A 20,134-nucleotide genomic window follows, 5' to 3' on the forward strand; every position below is an offset into this window, starting at 1 on the left:
CTTGTCAGTTTGAGTTTGGATTTTTGGGGCCGCACCTATATCAATCGGTCATCTTACTATCAGTTTGTGTTCAGTTCGAGTTAGGACCGCACCTATATCAATCAATCATCGTTTTGTCAATTTGAGTTTGGGTTTTTAGGGTTGTACCTATATCGATCGATCATTCATGCTATTTTGTCAATTCAGTTAGAGTTTGGGACCGCACCTATGTTGATCGGTCATTCATCTTGTCAATTAGAGTTTGGGACGGCACCTATATTGATCGGTCATCGTCTTATCAGTTTGAGTTTGGGTTTTTGGGGCTGCACCTATATCGATCAGTCATCTTCCTATCAGTTTGTGTTCTGTTCGAGTTGAGACCGCACCTATATTGATCGGTCATTTTCTATGCCAGTTTGAGTTGAGTCTTTGGGACCACACCTATATTGATCAGTCATTCATCTTGTCAGTTGAGTTGAGTCGTGTTCAACTTCTATTTGCACCTACCTAGTTGAGTCTATTCGGCCTTGAGCCACACCTTATACTTCATTTGAGTTCTTTTTTCGTGTGTCGATCACTCCTTATCTCACTCATCTTTGGACTACTCATTGTATCACGGTTCAGTGTTATTCATTACATATACACTCTTCGCACCATCCACATCTTTGGCTAGAGTCTCACCTTCCTAGTATGTGCCCTTGATCTTGAGCTTTTCGTGTTATGTGTTTAGACCAAAATTTAGGATCTTTTCTATTCTTCGGTACATTTCACTTCATTCCATTCACCTTTCACATATCCGTGATCCATTCATTTCACTCATGATTTCTACCGAAAAGGGGTATATTTGTAGACCCTCATTTTGATATAAGTATTTTTGGTTATTTTTGGACCAAGAGGTATTTTCATATCACCCCGGGAGAGCATCTCATACATGAGGAGTGGGGGACGATTTCCAAGTGAGTTGCATGTTGAGATGCATGGAAAAGGACCACCAACTTGCCACGGTAATGGTTGTGAGAGGGACGTCTCTAAATAGAAAGGATGGCTGGAACAAAGAGCTTCAGAGGGATGATAGCTGGAACAGGGTTTTTTAGAGATAAGATAAGAAGTGGGGGAGAGAAGATAGGGGAGGGCTTTCCAAATGGAGTTTTTTTCGACAATGGAGGTGAGAGAAAAGCTGGTAGAGGTTGGAGTAGAGAGAAGAAAACATAGAGTTGGGGAAAGGAGATAAGGGGAGCAAAAACGAGCAGCAGTGAGAGAGAGAAAATAGGGTTAGTGAGCAAAGTTTGAGAGCAAAAAAGAAAAAAAAAATGAAAAAGAAAGAAAAGTTAGAGAGGCAAGAAGAATGGGGAGTTTTTTGGAGACGGAAACGTTTTTAGAGTCAGTTGTGGCCATTACAATGGAAAGGGAAGTCCGGTCCAATTTTCGGGAGTTTCAAGTGAGTGAAAGTTTTGTGGATTCGTTTTTTTTTTTTTTTTTATGGTCTTATTTAGTTTTATGTCAGTTGTGCTTTGATGCTTAGAAACTTGTGGAAAAGACCCTCTACTTAAATGCTGACATTTACTTCATAAAGTACTTCATCTTAAGCAAAATCTTCCTCTCTTTCCAAGACCCACAGTGAGAATAAAACCAAGTTTGAATTTTTAAACTATGTAAAATGGACTGGACACCTTGGTTCTTTTGGTTGGCTGTATTTCATTTTTTTCTACATTCCAATCTAATTTTGTAAACATCAAGACTTGGAATAATTGGGTGGTGGAGGTGGAGCTGATCATGTCCTCTATTAATTGATTTTGGACACGTTTATTTGCATTAAGTTTGTTCCATGTATCAGTGAACACTAATCAAGATTTCCAGATTTCATAGAATTGGAATTTAAAATCAAACTAATTTCTTTGCTGCTGAAATGTTGAATTTGTTTTATTTACTGATCTACTTTCTTTGTGTTGGTGTTTGGTGTCTCATGATACCTATTGAAAAAAAAAAACAAAATACCTCTAGTGCTTGAAAACATGGTTGTGACCTTCCATAACTAAGAAGGTAGCTGTTAATTTTCAAATTTAATTTTCACAACTTTAATTTTCAAATAATTTCCAAAGCTTCAATTTTTAAATAATTTTCAAAGCTCCAACTTTCAAATAATATTCAAAACCCTAATTTTCAAAACTTCAATTTCCAAATTTAATCTTCAAAACTTCAATTTTCAAATAATTTTCAAAGCTCCAATTTTCAAATTTTAGTTTTTTAAATATTTTTAATTACACCTTGGTTTTCAAATAATTTTAAGTCCTTCTTTTTCTTTTTCCTTCATTAGGGTTTAAAGTCACAAAGAATCCCGTTTTTAATAAACTCATTGCCTTCTTTCTTTCAGGCAAGCACCTTCACAAATTTTCTCTGATTTTAAAATAATTTTCACGTTTTTCACTATTTTAAATAAAGCATGAATATGATATTCATAATTCCAAAATAATGGAATTTGTGAGATTAATTCATACAAAATCAATTGGGCTTTGGTTGGGGCCCTACATATGAGTTTTCTCTTCTGATTGTCAATTGTTGTGCTTAATAAATATTGTTTGATCTTTGTCTTGCTCTTTGATATGCATGTGATAATTTTATACTTGAGCTAACCTTATTTCCATGATAGCACGTTCTTATTTGTTGCTAAGGTACACTCCCACTCTTACTTCATTTATTTATTCGTTCTCATGCTCGATTTGTTTTATTATTTGATCTTTTCATTAGAATTCATTGATTTTCCTTATCAATTTTCACACTTGTCTCACCATATTTAGTAGATAACTTATTATAGGGCTTAGAGGGGTGCTACGGCTCACCAGCGTACCTTCCCAATAGGTAACCTGACCCCCGGATCCAACTTTGGTTTTCCACATACTGTCTTTTCCAAATTAGGAGTCACATTTAGGGTTTTCTTTCTTATTTTATTTTCCCTTAAAAATAAAACAAAAATAAGTGGCGACTCCAAGTCTTTTCTAAAAATCATATTTTCACCAAATAAATAAAAAACGAATCACATCATTGAGTGGGAATGCATCGTGCGAAATGTGGGTTCCATAGTATTATTTTTATTTTATCAGTTTTGAAGTTTTCTTAAATAATTTTATAAGTTTTGACAATTTTTTGTCCTATCAATATTTTTTTCAATAATTTTTATTGATGTCCTTTTATATTTTGGTAAAATCCAACCAGCCATATGTTTGTGAAAACTAGCATTTTATTCTTGCTCAAATATTTTTGTCTCGTCTTTTTTTTTTTTTTCAAATATTTTGTGAAAGTGTTTTGAGAATTTAAATTCTATTATATTGAATAAAAATACTTTTAAGAAATTTTTTAACCCAGTAAAAGGTAAATAAATAAAAGCTATGATATGGGGTGGTAATATTCCCACCCATCCTTTTGATTTCCATGCCAAAATTTGTTTTAAATTTCTTTAATTTCAAAATATTCTTTTATGACCATAAGGCCTTTTTTATTAAGCTAAGGTTGACCACCAAGATGTCAAATGGCTGTAAAGCATTAGATGTTTAGTGTTGAACAACTCTTTGAAGTAGGGAATTTCTATTCTGAATGATACCATATATGATGAAGGTTTTTTTTTTTCCTATTTTCAAGCATTTTTCAATATTTTATTATGTACTAACTTTCCTTCAAACCATTCCATAAATAATAAAAATTTTAAAAAATAATCATTAAAGAGTGCAATATTTTCATGCATTTTTAAAGTGAAGTTTTCAAATTGAATGGAAATTGATTTTTGGATATAAAAGAAGATGCCTTGTTTAGGGTTGCAAAGAAGAAAATGAAGGAAGAAGAACAAGAAATGGGTGGATGGGTTATTTTGGCATATTGGGTTTGCATTAGTAGATGGGTAAATGGGTGTGTGTATTGGGCTAATGCGTTGTTCATGGTGATACCATAGAAAATGCTTTATTTGAAGATGGTGATGGTGCAAATATATTTCGGGATTTTAATCTAACTCAAACTAAAGAAACTTATCTAATGGTCACCACTAACTGCTTTTTATCTCAAATTTTTGGGGTTGCTTCTTCCAATAAACGTTGGTTACATTTCTTTATATTATTTATATCATCAATGATGAATAAATAAAAAATTTAAGAAGTGGGTTTAAATATATAGTACTTTTCAACCATATATGTGTCAATGAAAATATAGATTTTTATAATTGGATTTTAGGGATATATCAAGAAATATCGACAAAAACTTTAACAAATAATATCAATAATATGGAAATTGATTAAAATTCTTGAAAATATGATTAATTATTTTCTAAGACTTAAGAATAAATTTAAAATAATTAATTTGAATATATTTAAGAATATGAAAGAAATAATTTATGTAATTATTTTTTGTTTTAAAATATATATATAATTTATTTATAAGTATATATTTTTCTTGTATTTAATCATTATATAAAATATATAAATAAAGACTTATTAAAATATGATGGTTTAACAATTACTTAATTTGAATTTGAAAACAAAATAATTAAAATTAATTTTTTATTTAAAAAAAAATGTTTAAATATGACAGAAAATTAGCCCAAATGCCAAGGACCTTGATTTTTTCAAGGGACATCCAGGCTCAAGGGCTTCCAGCCCCTCCAAAAATACAAATTTTGAGTTTGACCGTGGTTACCACATTGACCACCGAAAATTTCGCTCAAAAATCCGATATCCGAATATATGGGTAAAAATCCCGAAAAATCGGGAAAAATGGTAAAAGCGGCTTGATGGATATTTCTCCACCGTGTCGTTCCTAACCGATACACAAAATTTCAACGATATTTCGGGAAATTTTCTTGTAGTGCGTATCGTATCAATAGTTTTTTTTTACTTGGACATCTTAAATAATTAGGGTTAAATAATTAGGGTTATGCTTGGTTCCCGAAAAATACTAAGATAAAAAATACAAAGAAAAATAATTTTCTCATATTTCATTGTTCTATATATATATATATATATATATATATATATATATATATATATATATATATATATATATATATATATATAATCAAATATAATAAAAAAAACATATGTATTTTTAAATTATTTAATTACTTTATTAATGAGTTATTTAAGTAAAATGAATTTGAAATAGTAAATAAAAATAATTTATCAAATTTGAATTTATTTTTTTGTTTACTTCCATTCTTCTCATACATTTTTCCTCAAATTTTCAAAGAAATAAAAATAAAAAGGGAGTTTAAAAAAATAAATTATCATATTAAGAACATGCATAACTGTGCCGGTCATCCAAAAAACTTCTACAAGAACCAATAACAATACAATTTAAAGTTATTTCACGAGTATTTATTAATGTTTTCATAATTGGATCGGACAATGAATTGGAAAAATTTACCGATTCACGATTTACTGATCAGATTGGTTGTTGCACCGCGGTCAAAACGATGAGGTCATAAACATATAATTTATATATTATTAAAATAAAAAATAATTATATATATATATATATATATATATTAAAAATCAATAATATTTATTTTTTATCTTTTATATTATCAAATTAAATCATGTATAAGTATAAATATACTAATATTTTAAATATTATTAAATACAATATGTATAGTATTTAAATGTAAATATATTGAAATTGAAGTAAAATTAAATTATTTAATTTTAATTGATTTATAATTTTAAAAAATATTATATTATTTGATTTAATATTATTAATTTTTAAGAGAAGAATATCTTATTTTGTTTATTACGTTCAACATCGAAGTGCGTGCAGCCTGGTGGTTCTCTGACGTTTTTTGAGATTCATGTCCTGGTTTCGAGTCATACGGGTGGATATTATTTTATTGATTCTTGAGATCAATCCCACATCGAGTCTGAATAAGAAAGAGGAGGCCTTTATATTCATAACTCCTTCGTTCTACCTTAAGGAATTGGATGGGGATTGGGCTTTGCAAACCGTAGCATTTATATTTCATTTTATCACACTAATTTTCTACTTTAAAATATTACAAAAAATTAAATTCTTTTATATATTTATTATTTTAATTTTTAAATTTTATAAATATTAAAAGCATAAAGGTATCGCTAAATAACTAAAATAATAATGAAAAATAAGTTACTAATATTTTATAAAATAGGATTTTAATTTTAAAATAAAAATTAAATTAATAAGATAAATTATAAATATAACTTTCAACAATTCTACGAAAGTCTAATACTAAAATTTTGACATAATATATTTTATATAAATTCTTACTTAAAAATTATGAAAGTAGTATTTAATTTTTACTTTCAAAATGAATAATTTTTTATTTAAAAATTTCATAAAATTAATTTTTATTTTTTAAAATAAATAAATATATATGTATTAAAGGAATTTAGGATAATTTTGTAGAAAATTAGATAAATTTAGATTGATTACCAAATACTAGAATAGTTTTAATTAATTTAAAGTTATTTACTTTCAAATATTATTACAATTTTAAGTTAAGACTTTTAATAAGATATTTTTTTAACAAATTTTAAATAATTAGTTTTAATTTTTAAAAATTCAAATAATATTTTCAATGAAATATATTAGATCTCCTCTAAAAGTAGGGCATGCCATATTCCTGCGGAGACCAAGTCATCCCTTCCACCTAGGTTTTCAATGGCCATGTGATTTTCTCCATCTTCTACTACAAGTAGGTGTTCCATGCTTCATGAGGACTTAAACCTAACACACGCACATAAGAAACACAAAATAAGATATTTTCTTATTTATACTTGAAAATTATAAAAATATTCTTATAATGTTTATCTACCAACTTTCTTAAAAGTTTAAAACATCGATAGAATAAACAGAATTTGGATTTATATTTAATAAACAGGACAAGACAGATAAAATAAATTTGAATTCATATTCAACAAATAAACATGATGATAGGATTTGGATTCATATCTAATAAGCAAATAGTATAAATGCAAATTGCAGTTAAACTTAAGATCTCTTGTCAAATCGAGTTCTGATACCAGATTGAACAACCAATTTTTTTAAAACTTTAAGCTTACAAGAATTGGGCTCAATATGCTTCTTAACAATAATGAACTTTGATTCTTATCAAACTTTATTTTTTGTTGAAGGCGTGAAAAACCAAAAAAAAATGTTTCTTAACAATAATGAACTTTGATTCTTATCAAACTTATTTTTTGTTGAAGGCATGAAAAACCAAAAAAGTGAAAAAAAACAAAATAGTAGTTTTTGTTGATACAAAATGGGGAGAGAGAGGTAAAAAAAAAAAAAATTCAAACACCACTTCAACAATACTATATTAATTATCATGTAAAGGCACAAAGTTTTAAACATTCATGTAAAGATAATTAAAACTGTAAATCAATGCATTGGGATGTATGTAGGTAGAATTGAAGACCCACAAGTACCCAAGGAGGAAAATATCGGTAATCACGGATATATCGGTACTTCGATTTTACGGATATATCGGATATATATCGGTGGATATTTTGGAAAAAAATATCAATAGACTTAAAATTGTTAAAAACTCATGAAAATGTACGGAAAACCTCATAATAATATAATTAGAAGTATAATAGACATTTTAAAGTTGTTTTATTGAAAAAATTGATATACATATGATATAATTTACGATATTAGATGTAATTATATTATGTCGATCTATAAGAAATGTTAATTTTGTAATTGTTCTTATTATAAAGTTACATAAAATACTTCATTTTATTAAATATCAATAATTTGTACACATTACATTGCAATGTCCCTTTAGTACCAAAATGAGGATCGATGTGGTTCAATGGGATTGATAGATGAAGGAACCCCGTCTTGCTGTTGGAGACAATATTGGTCTCAACTCAATAAGCTTCGATTATATTGGTTAAAAATTTTAACATGTCATGCATATATATATATATACATTGATTATTAAATTACATCAAATATTATTCAATAATAATATTGTGATATTTGATTATAATATGTCTAATTTTAAAATATATTTAATATTAAAATTATGATATATTTAATTTAATTGTATTAAATGATAATAAATGTATAATTTTTTAATATTTAATTAATAATATATTAATGATATTAAAAACTTATTTCTACTTAATTAAATGAAAATTTTTTATTTACTTATAAAATAATTATAATTAATTCGTAATTTAAAGGATTGTTTTAATATTTTGTGTATATGAACACTTTTAATATATATATGTATGGTGCCGTATTATAAACCAACAGCAATGTTGCCTGGATGGTTGCTAGGTGTCCTTTCCAACTTTTGGTCGGGGGTTCAAGTCCTGTGAGAAGCGAAATGGAGGGCTTTTGGGCATCAGAACATTTTTAGCTGGTTTGACTCGGTCAACGCTTGACCGACGATATTTCTGTGGCAAATGTCGTGTCGACATGACGATATTTCTGTGGCAAATGTCGTGTCGACATGTACCGATACACCGAAATATCGCCGATATTTCGGCGAAATATCCCGATATTTTATTCCCTGCAAGTACCTAACTTCTTTTTTTTTCTTTTTTTTTCTTTTTTTTTTTTGGGGTGAAGATCACATGAATTCGTGTTCATGGTTTTCCAATTATCACGAAGGGGCATGAAGAGGTAGAAATTGATGCTCATATATGTGTGGTGTAAATAATGGTATCTTCATAGTGCTAAATAAAAAAATTAAAAAAAAAATCAAGAGATAAATATAAATAAAAAAAATGATGTTTTGAGTAAAGATTTTGTTTCTTGATATGTAGTTTGGTTTAAACCCTAAAAGAAATAAGAACAAGTGCTACAAAAGAAAATTTGGGTTTTGGATTATATTTTACCATCTTTGGTTAGTTTTCTTTGGTCTTTATGCTTCTCGGCCATCTTTTGGATTATTGTTGCTCCTTGTTTGTTTGTTATTCTTTGTTTTCTTATATTTGACATTTTTGTGACAAATTTTTTTTTCGTATTTTATTATTTTTGTCACACTATTTTTTTCATAGATTTGTTATTAAGCATGTGCAATTTTTTATTTTTTATTTTTATTATTATTGCTTTAAAATTTTGAAGCTCTCCATAACTAATTTTCTGGGGTTTTCAAGTATAAATAGATATATTTTATCCTAAGCCATTCTCCTTCATCTCTCAAAACCTTTCAAGAACCTTCTAGAAAGTTCACCTTGGCTTGTTAAAGACTTGCATCGGAGAACTTTGATAAGAGTCTTGAGGAGTGTTGCTTCAGGGACAGAAAAAAAGTATAGGTATTGGGTAAAATTATATATCATTTTCTCATTATTAGTAGATTATTTAAAAATCAAAAGGACCACATAATAGTTTTTTTTATACCCCCGCGCCCCACCACCACCCCCACAAGCCCCGGCGTACATGGATGATCTCCTGGATAGTGTTGTAGGTTCTATTTCTGCTTGCATTACTTTGCAATCTAGATCGAGTTCCAGCCGTGGTCCTGGTGATAGCGAGATATATTCCTCTGGCTATGTTTTTGTTTTTGGACCTATTTCTAGACATTGAATATCAACCTTTAGGATGCTTGGTTAGGTTGAGTGACAGGGACAATAAGGATCCTGTGTGTCTCTGTGTGTCTCCCTATTGTTTATAATAAGGATCTCCCAATCCCACTAAAGCAACTATAACAATCATGGCCCTCCTCCTTTGGGCAAATTAATCAGAATGCTAAACCCAATCAATTCGGGCCATCCAAGCAATTATTTAACACCTAGATTTGCAAACAACATCCATCATCTAGACCATTCAAAGCTAAATTTCTAGGTCAAAGTTCTCCAATGCTTCTATTTTCCAGGAAGCAGATTCACCTTCTACTCATCCTTTTCATACTCATTTCAAAATGATGCTATATGCAGCTACACAAGTAACTCAACAAACAGACCAAATCCAACAAAGAAACCGAACTCTGCTACACATGTAGGCAGAAATCATGCCTAATATATCAATCTTACTATAATTACAAACTGAGAAAAGATAGCCATAGATCATATACAGGAACAACTTAATCAGTGACCCTGCTTGGTGCACAACCATCTTTCTTTCTTTCTTTTCTACTTTTTTTTTTGACTGTGCTACAAGTTTTAAAAAGGGAAAAAAAAAAAAGAACAACAATATAATACAGATTAAAATAAAGCCCTAAAAGTCATTTGAGTATTTTTGGCCATCGTTGTTCTTTCATGTTTGTTTTCTCAAGTATAGTTGGGGTTTGAGAAATTTGTAATAAGTCTGCTAAGGCACAAATGGAAGAGTACACGATCATACCTGAAATTAATATGCAAAAATCCATAATTAACAGCCCCAAGCATTGGGTTCAAGAGATATGAAATACAAGAGCAAGGACCAACAAAAGTTGACCTGAGCGTTTTCTGTCTTAAATTTCTGGATTTCTTCCTGAGCACATATGAGTCTACATATAACAAGCAAAAGTTTCAGAGATATTAGTATCAAATAATGGTGCAATATAAATATTTCTGGACATATATCATTAGTAATACCTCCACTGTAATTCAGCCACTTCATGGAGCAAGTCCTTTTCCCTCTCATGAGCAGCCTCAAGCTGCAATTAGAAAGTGAAAAATAAAAATGAATCATTGGAGCTGTTCTAGTTGGCTTATTAGGAGGCAAAAAAAAAAAAAGAAAAGAGCTTAGTGTTAGGCTGCAAAAGGTTTGAAAAGGGAGCTAAATTGGTAAAACTGAAACAGAATTTTCTAATTTTCCGAGTAAGGCAGAAAGGAAGATGATTGCACTACACCATTGATTTGGGTGGTAATGAATTGGAAGTCCAGTTGTACAAAAGGATAAAACATCTTCCATTTGAGATTTTACCTTTCAGACTTTGTAAGAACATTTTTAATGTCTACTAGAAAGGTACAGAACACTCTGAAAGTCTATTGAATAGACTAACTAAAATATGCTAGAAGACTACTGAAGTATAATGGTGCTCTGCAAGGTTATGGAAAAACCTACAAAAAAAACTTATCCTTGATTCTTCCATAGTGCCTTAAATGAGGTTATTTTATTTGACCAAGGTACCTTGCCTAAAGAGCTTGTAAAGCCATATGTAGCCTTCTAGTGCATTACAGTTTATATTCCCTCAAACTCTTCTCAAATTTTTCTTCTCATTTTTTTATAGTGAGTGAAATAATATTAGGAGACTCATAATAAGAAAGGGGTACAACCCAAATGCACAGGAAGTATACAGGGCACCCAGAGGCCAAAATGGAAGTAAAAAATAACGACATATGTCACATAAGTCCCAAAATAGTGTATTTGCAAGCAACATATGCTAGGAACTTATTGTGTCAGCAAATGTCATACAAAGAGCATGCCATTTTATTTTATTGGTTGCATAATTTGTTTGAGATAAACAAAAAAATATTGTAAAGTCCATATTTTACATACCATTGATTTCTCGGCCACACTTGTATACATTGGCATACACCCCCCATCAGCTGCACAGTTAGCTAAAGTGATTAAAAAAATTTCAGTTTTAAATCATCTATTTAGATATCCTAATATGTATAAGATAAATGTTAAGAAAGAAGTATCGTACGCATGTACCTATAAACTCACTAGAAGAGAGATGTCTCATGATTCCTAGGATAGTATCCTGTTGACAAGAATATGATAAATAAAAATTTTCACAAATAATTTGAATTCAAAGAGGTTAAATATATGTGGCAAACCCATACCCTTTGAAGAATATTTGACTGCAAAACAGAATTCAACAACGAAAAAAGGAAATGACCCTGATGATTCGAAGGTGTAGCTTCGGATGGTGATGGTGATGGCAAAGGTGATGAAAGAGAAATTGTAGGAGGCTGATTAAGAACCTACATGATCAATAATATTTCCATAAGTGATTCAGTAACATAACACAAGAAATGCATCTTTACTTCTAAAACAAACTTTGCAGAAAGCTATCAGCTAAGTAGATTAGAGCAATAGGTCTCCATTGTTCAAAGTCATAGGCCTAATTATCTTCTTTCCCATCCAATAAACCTTTTCATGTATTATGAACCACTATATTGACTTCCTCAGTAAAAGGAAATGAAAAAAATCCGAAGACATAACAATTTAATAAATTAGGGGGTTGAAGCAAGCCATTGGGACCTGTACATATGGGAGGCTGAAAACCTAATTTCCCTTAGTCTTAGAAAATCTGTGTTGAAAATAAAACAAGGTAAAAAGATATGGATTTTCAAGGCATTAAAAAAGCAAGTACTAGATAGATATACACATGCTTACATGTGTGTGTACACAAATATCCACACACAGCTCATCTATAGGCTTGCATAGACAGTAATCAAATGCCACAAGAAACTATGAATTTAGATATGAAATTCATCCAAAATAAACACTGTGAAAAGCATATTATTCAGCAACATTCTCAAATCTTAGATATCTAAGGAAGAAAATACATAACATCATAATATAACTAGGGGTGAAAAAAAAAGAAGAAAGAAAATCACTGCTATATCCCTTTATGCATCATGATTTGAGCATCTCAATATCAAAACTGATATTTAATATATATCCCATAAAGAATTGTTGAAATTTGGCCAAACATCCAAGGAAAAATTGGCAAATTACCTACTTGAGAAAATCATCTTCAATTCACTCATTTTCTATATTACATAGGTTTGGGAGTAGGTGTTGAGTGTGAGTATGCGTTTAGATGTCTAAACCTTTACATCCTAAATTTTTGGACATGCGGACTCAGTTGAAAAGATGATCTTGAATGGTACTTGGATACGACATAATAAATGGAAAAGGTTAATTGAAAGTTAATTATAAGCAAAAAGTTAATATATCCTTGAATAAAAACAAAATATCTGAAAAGAATCTCATACCCACATGTTGGCATATCGTGTCAATACAAATACATTGGGTGAAATCAAAGAGTTCAAATATCTCAAGCTAAAATTAATGAGAAAGAGAAGGGTGAAACTCTAAAATAAAGGAGAGAAAGGGGTGTAAGGTTAGGAAATAAATATGTGAAGAGAGAGAGAAAAGGGAGAATCCCTAAGAATTGTTATTGAAAAACTGTCAAGAATACACATTGGACTTGGGTATATATATACATGCTAGTGGGACCCACAATACAGTAAGGAAAGAAAAGGAAAAAGGAAAAGTAAATAACCTAAATAACTATACATTATCTAACACTCCCCCTCAAGTTGGAGCATATATGTTATATGCACCAAGCTTGTTACAAATGTATTTAATTCTAGGACCTCTGAGAGATTTAGTAAAAATATCTGCTAGTTGATCATTTGAATTGACAAAACTAGTCGCCACACATCCTGATGCAATCTTCTCTCTAATGAAGTGACAATCAACTTCAATGTGTTTGGTCCTTTCATGGAAGACTGGATTGGATGCAATATGCAAAGCGGCTTGGTTGTCACAGATGAGCTTCATCTGTTCATCCTTTCCAAATCTCAACTCCCGAAGAAAATGTTTCCGCCATATGAGTTCACATGTTGCCAGAGCCATAGCTCGATACTCGGCTTCAGCACTAGATCTGGCCACTACATCTTGTTTCTTACTCTTCCAAGATATTAGGTTACCTCCAATGAAAAACACAATACCCGGAAGTGGAACGTCTATCTGTGGGTGAGCCAGCCCAATCTGCATCTGTGTAACCAACAACTTGGGTATGACCTCTGTTCTCGTACAACACACCTTGGCCTGGTGTGTTTTTGATATATCAAAGAATGCGGATTACAGCATCCCAATGGCTATCACATGGTGACTGTAGGAATTGACTAACAACACTTACAAGAAAAGAAATGTCTGGACGAGTAATGGTGAGGTAGTTCAGTTTACCTACAAGTCGCCGATATCTCCCAGGATCTCCTAAAGGCTCCCCCTGTCCTGGTATAAGTTTGACATTTGGATCCATAGGAGTGTCTACCGGTTTACAGTCTAACATACTGGTTTCTTCCAAGATGTCTAAAGCATACTTCCTTTGGGAAAGAACCACACCGGAACTGGATTGAGATATCTCAATCCCTAAGAAATACTTGAGTTTCCCCAAGTCTTTAGTCTGAAAGTGGGTGAAAAGGTGTTGCTTTAGGTTCTGAATACCATTCTGATCACTGCCTGTAATGACGATGTCGTCCACATAAACTACCAGATAAATACACTGCCCCGAAGAGTTATGATGATAGAAAATGGAATGGTCTGCTGTACTACCGGACATGCCAAACTCCTGAACAACAGAACTAAAACGGCTAAACCATGCTCGAGGAGATTGTTTCAAGCCATATAGAGAACGGCGTAACCTGCACACTAAACCAGACTCCTCCTGAGCAACAAAACCAAGTGATTGCTCCATATAAACTTCCTCAACAAGATTCCAATGAAGGAAAGCATTTTTAATATCTAACTGATAAAGAGGCCAAGAACACATAGCAGCCATGGAGAGCAATAGACGAACAGAAGCTATCTTGGCAACAGGAGAGAAAGTGTCACCATAATCAGAACCATAAACCTGAGTATAGCCTTTAGCAACTAAGCGGGCCTTAAGGCGATCAACCTGATCATCAGGGCCAACCTTAACTGTGTAGACCCAACGACAACCAACTGTAGATTTACCAGAGGGTAAAACAATAAGATCCCAAGTGCCATTGGAGTGTAAAGCAGTCATTTCATCTACCATTGCCTGTCGCCAGCCTGGATGGGAAAGAGCCTCAGGGGTGCTCTTGGGAAGAGAAACAGAAGATATAGCAGAAACAAAGGCAGAATAAGGTGAAGATAATCGATGGTAACTCAAAAAATTGTAAATGGGATGAGGATTACGAGTAGATCGATTACCTTTCCGAAGAGCAATGGGTAAGTCAGCAGAAGGAGGCAGAGCCGGGGCAGGAGAAGCCGAAGGGATAGGAGGTGAGTCAGCAGGTACCGCGGCCAAAGAAGGAGGAACAACTACACGATGACGGCGATGATAAACCTGAAGTGGGCGAAAAGGCACTGCATCAGGTAGGGAGATAATGGGAAGGGGTAAGACTTCAGAAACAGGAAGAGACTCAGAGGTGGAGAAAAACGGTGAGTCCTCAAAGAAAGTGACATCAGCGGAGAGAAAGTAGCGATGAGTCTTAGAGGAATAACAACGATAACCCTTTTGAAGTCTGGAATATCCCAAGAAGATGCATTTTGTGGCTCTGGCAGAAAGTTTGTCCTGTCCAGGAGTGAGAATATGAACAAAGCAAGTACAACCAAAAACATGAGGAGGAAGGAAATAAAGTGGTTGGTCAGGGAAAAGAAGGGAATGAGGAATCTGATCGTGTAATACAGATGAGGGCATACGATTAATCAAATAACATGCTGTAAGAACAGCGTCCCCCCAAAAACGAAAAGGAACATGACTATGTAGAAGGAGAGTATGAGCTGTCTCAACAAGATGTCGATTCTTACGTTCAGCTACCCCATTTTGTTGAGGAGTATGAGCACAAGAAGACTGATGAATGATCCCATGGTGGGACATAAATGAAGTAAATGGTGCAGAAAAATATTCCCTGGCATTGTTACTGCGCAACACACGAATAGAAATATTGAACTGGATTTGGATTTCAGCATAAAATTTCTGGAAAATAGAGAATAACTCAGCTTGATTTTTCATTAAAAATAACCAAGTACATCGAGAATAGTCATCAATGAAAGTGACAAAATACTGAAATCCTAAAGTAGACGCGGTCTGACAAGGACCCCAAAATCAGTGTGGACAAGTTCAAAAGGAGACTTTGCCCGATTATTCAAACGCTTTGGGAACGAGACACGAGTATGTTTCCCAAGCTGACAGGACTCACACGCAAGCGACGACAAAGATGAAAAACTAGGGACCATTTTCTGGAACTTGGATAGACTAGGGTGGCCCAGGCGATTGTGGATGAGGAGGGGAGCATCAGTGGAAATGCAAACTGCAGATGAAGGCGAGGTGAGGTGATAGAGGCCTTGAGACTCACGTCCTATGCCAATCGTCTTCCCCGTACTCCGGTTCTACAAGGTCACAAATTTATCAGAGAAAGTGATAGAACAATTAAGAGTGCGAGTTATTTTGCTGATGGAAATAAGATTAAAAGGACACTCAGGGGCATAAAGGACAGAATGGAGAGGTAGGGAAAGGAGAGGATGAGCGAAACCAAAACCTTTAGCTATAGTTTGGGAACCATTAGCTAAAGTAACAGTAGGTAAGGCAGAGGTATTAGTAATAGAAGAGAAAAGATCCTTATTACCAGATATGTGATCAGAAGCTCTAGAATCTAGAATCCAAGGTCCAAGAAAAGATGTGTGGGTAAGACAAGCAGAAACATTACCAATCTGGGCAACAGAAGCTGACTTGGTGGCCTGATAGCGGAGATAGTCGTCATACTCACTGTCAGTGAGGAAAATACCCTGAGATGTAGAGGAACTGGGAGGCTAAGACGACTGAGGATCAGATGACTAGGCCACGTGGGCAGTGCGGGGAGGCCGCCCATGTAACTGATAACACCGATCACGAGTGTGGCCAAACTTATTGCAATAGGTGCAATGAGGACGTTGGCCTCTACCTCGGTTACCACTGCGTCCTCCTCGAGAGTTAGTTTGAGAAACTAACACAGAAGAATCTAAAGTGTTATCAGATGGCAAAGTCTGAGTGGAAGAGATACGGAGGAGGCGAGCAAACACATCATCCAAGGATGGAACGGAGGAACTGCCAAGAATCTGATCGTGGACGGTCTCGAGATCTGGACGGAGGCCAATAAGCGTAAGAACCATGAAGAACTTGTCAATCTATATGCGTTGATCCCCAACATCAGTAGTAAGAGGCATCACGGTCAAGAATTCCTCCTTAAGAGAGGCAATCTGGCCAATATAAGTAGATAAATCCATGTCTTGTTGTTTGACATTGACAATAGAAGAAGTCACCTTATAAAGACGTTGGATATCATTCGTGTATAGCCCTTTCGCCTGATTCCAAAATTTAAAGCATGTTTTGTAGGCCCGAAGATGATGCAGAATCTTAGGATCAACTGATTGCCATAACACACTACATAACTGTGTATCTATCTTCCTCCATTGTACTTTGTCAACCTTAAGGATATCCGCCTCCTGCGTAACAAGGTGATCCTCATAACCTTGACCCATAAACCAAAGCTCCACAGAGGCAGACCAGGACAAATAATTTTCACTGCCAACCAATTTCTCCGAAGTAATCATAGGAGATCCAGATATGATAAAGGAAAAAGTGGAACTTTTAGTAGCCATATCTACTTATCTGGTGAATGAAATACGTTTGGATCGAAGAGAGCCCTAATACGGCTTATCGCGGACTTCCAAAGACACGTGCAGGGCTCGGGGTGGAGAGGAAGTCACCGGAGATCGCCGGAAAGGCGGTTTAGAGGGCCGACAGAGACAAAAAAACCCAAAAAATGCACTTTTAGGGCTCAGATGACACAAACGCAAATGGAGGGTGGCTAGACGGCGTCAGGCGAGGCTGGAGGTGGAAGCGCGTGGCCGGAAAGTGCCCCACGCACCCTCACGCGCCAATGCGTGAGATTCAAGCTACCGGAGAAGAGACGCGCGTGGCTGGGATTCTTCCTCCGGTGCTTTGAGAAAAGTTGAAGATCTCCTCCTTGCGCACCTGATGGTATGGTCGATGTCGGAAAAGGACTTCGCCGGGAAAGTCGCCGGAAAAGTTGCCAGCGGTGAGGGTTTTCCGACGGCGGTGAGGGTTGATCGGAAGCTTTAGGAGATGGGAAGGGTGACCGGAATGAAACACGGTCACCGAAAGATTTCCCAGAATGGATTCACGGATAAATCGGAAATAATTAGGGTTTTTTTTTTCCCCCCCTAGGCTCTGATACCATGTGAAGAGAGAGAAAAAAGGGAGAATCCCTAAGAATTGTTATTGAAAAACTGTCAAGAATACACATTGGACTTGGGTATATATATACATGCTAGTGGGACCCACAATACAGTAAGGAAAGAAAAGGAAAAAAAAAAAGTAAATAACCTAAATAACTATACATTATCTAACAAAATATAAGTATTTATTGCTTTAAGGAATTTTACTTTTCTTCCTATTTTTATTTTGTTCCCTATTTCCCTTATTTTCTCCAATGATTTTGCTAGGATTTTATTTGAAACAATGCATTTAAAAACTCTAACAATCCTATAATCTATGTTAACTTTAATTGCATTTATTAGGGGCTATTATAATATTTCTACTGCAATGAAATATTTTGATACCTCATTTTGTTGCATGTATTGCTTTTTTATCATCAACTCATACTTTTTAGACTAGTATGGTTGCATATATCATGTATTTGAGCAAATAATTATATTACAACAAACAATTTTTAAGTTGAGTAAACAAAATTGTTAAAGCATAACAACATTTGTTGTCATGTGCTTTTTAGTTCAAAAACAATAACCTAATTAAAATAAACATATCATGCAAAATGTAGTAAAGTAAAAACAAAATAATGTTTATATTCATAAACTAAAACATAATTTAAAAACTTCATTTATTTTTATGAATACCAAACTCGTTTATTCTTTGTGAAAATTTTTCATCAATTATGCAAATTATATTTCATGATACCAATATTGTTTAGATCAAGATAATATCTCACTGTCACCAAGTACCTTTAAACCATATTTTAGTATTAAATGTAATGAAATATGATTTCAAGTATTGAATTCAATAAAATAAAGATTTTATCTCCACATTAATATTTTGTATTTACTTTAAAGTCATATTTGTTACGGCACACATTATATAATCGAACAATGTCACTAATTTTATTTTATATATATTATTTTCTAAAAAAAAAAAAAAACTAGTTTTACTTGTATTATTCATTGTTTTGTCCTTTTTGTCTAAATTTTATTAAAAATTTTCATATTTCGATGTACATTTTCATTATTTTTTATTTGTTATCAATATTTACATTGATATAGAATTTTTCACTGATATTTCCATAAAATTGGTCGATCGATATTTTCGTCCATATCGAAATTTTCATCATTAGATTTAACCCATACATATGACACTAGATATGGTGGATGTGATGGAAATTTTTTTCATCTAAAAGTTTTTGTTAAATAAGGTGGGGAAAGTTTTGAATTTTCATTCCTAAAGATATTGAGATTACAACATGGATATATATACATACAGCTCTACAAAATTATTCTAGAAAAATATCAAATCAATCTAACCATTCTTCTAGGAGAATTTACAACCTACATATTAACCTGCATATTTTCAAGCTATGTTTTACAACCTATGTTTTAGCCTACATATTTTCAAGATATTGAGAACTATCAATCTACATGTGTCCAACCTATATATCAGTCCATATAATTTCAACACTCCCCCTCAAGCTGGCTCAAAAATATTTTCCATTCTTAGCTTGCCTAGAATAGACTGAAATGTAGAACTTGACAACCCTTTTGTGAGAAAATTTGAAAGTTGACCATTTGAAGCAATATAGGGAATACAAATCAATCTGCTTTCTAATTTTTCCTTGATGAAATGTTGATTTATCTCCATGTGTTTAGTTCAGTCATAATGGATAGGATTATGGGCAATGCTTATGGCTAATTTGTTGTCGCAATATAACTTTATATAACAGTCTAGTTTCGTTCCCAAATCAGAAAACATCATCCTCATCCTAAGTATATGACATATACCTTGAGTCATTGATCTGAATTTGGCTTCTACACTTGATTTGGCCAACAAACACTCTCTAATTTTTCCTTCATGATATGTTGATTTATCTCCATGTGTTTAGTCCGGTCATAATGGATAGGATTATGGGCAATGCTTATGGCTAATTTGTTGTCGCAATATAACTTTATAAGACCTTCTAGTTTCATTCCTAAATCAGAGAACATCATCCTTATCCTAAGTAGTTGATATATACCTTGAGTCATTGATCTGAATTTGTCTTCTGTACTTGATTTGGCCACCAATGTTTGTTTCTTGCTTCCTCATGTGACAAGACTGCCTCCAATGAGCATTTAACACCCACTAATGTATCTTCAGTCAATGGCAAAACCTGCCTAATCAGCATTAGTATAGGCTTCCACATCACTCTTCTCACTTTTTCTAAAT

General features: G+C 33.1%; 1 protein-coding gene across 5 annotated transcripts in view; it reads right to left on the minus strand.

The window, feature by feature from the left end:
* Positions 1–9,916: 9,916 nt before the first annotated feature.
* The window catches only part of LOC100251927 (serine/threonine-protein kinase BLUS1), a 35,080-nt gene continuing 24,862 nt past the window's right edge, over positions 9,917–20,134 (minus strand). For 2 of the 5 annotated variants that reach the window (XM_059739729.1, XM_059739730.1), the window contains exons 16-20: positions 11,721–11,861; positions 11,590–11,638; positions 11,431–11,492; positions 10,524–10,585; positions 9,917–10,435 (exon numbers count right to left, since the gene is read on the minus strand). In XM_059739729.1, coding sequence (XP_059595712.1) covers positions 10,318–10,435; positions 10,524–10,585; positions 11,431–11,492; positions 11,590–11,638; positions 11,721–11,861 — 432 coding nt within the window. In that variant the 3' untranslated portion in view covers positions 9,917–10,317. Of the gene's footprint in view, positions 10,436–10,523; positions 10,586–11,430; positions 11,493–11,589; positions 11,639–11,720; positions 11,862–20,134 lie in introns of those variants that run through there. The other 3 variants (XM_010656827.3, XM_010656826.3, XR_002030945.2) reach the window with 3 other exon arrangements.

The sequence above is a fragment of the Vitis vinifera genome, chromosome 9, assembly GCF_030704535.1.
Source record: "Vitis vinifera cultivar Pinot Noir 40024 chromosome 9, ASM3070453v1".
In the NCBI taxonomy this organism is placed as follows: Eukaryota; Viridiplantae; Streptophyta; class Magnoliopsida; order Vitales; family Vitaceae; genus Vitis; species Vitis vinifera.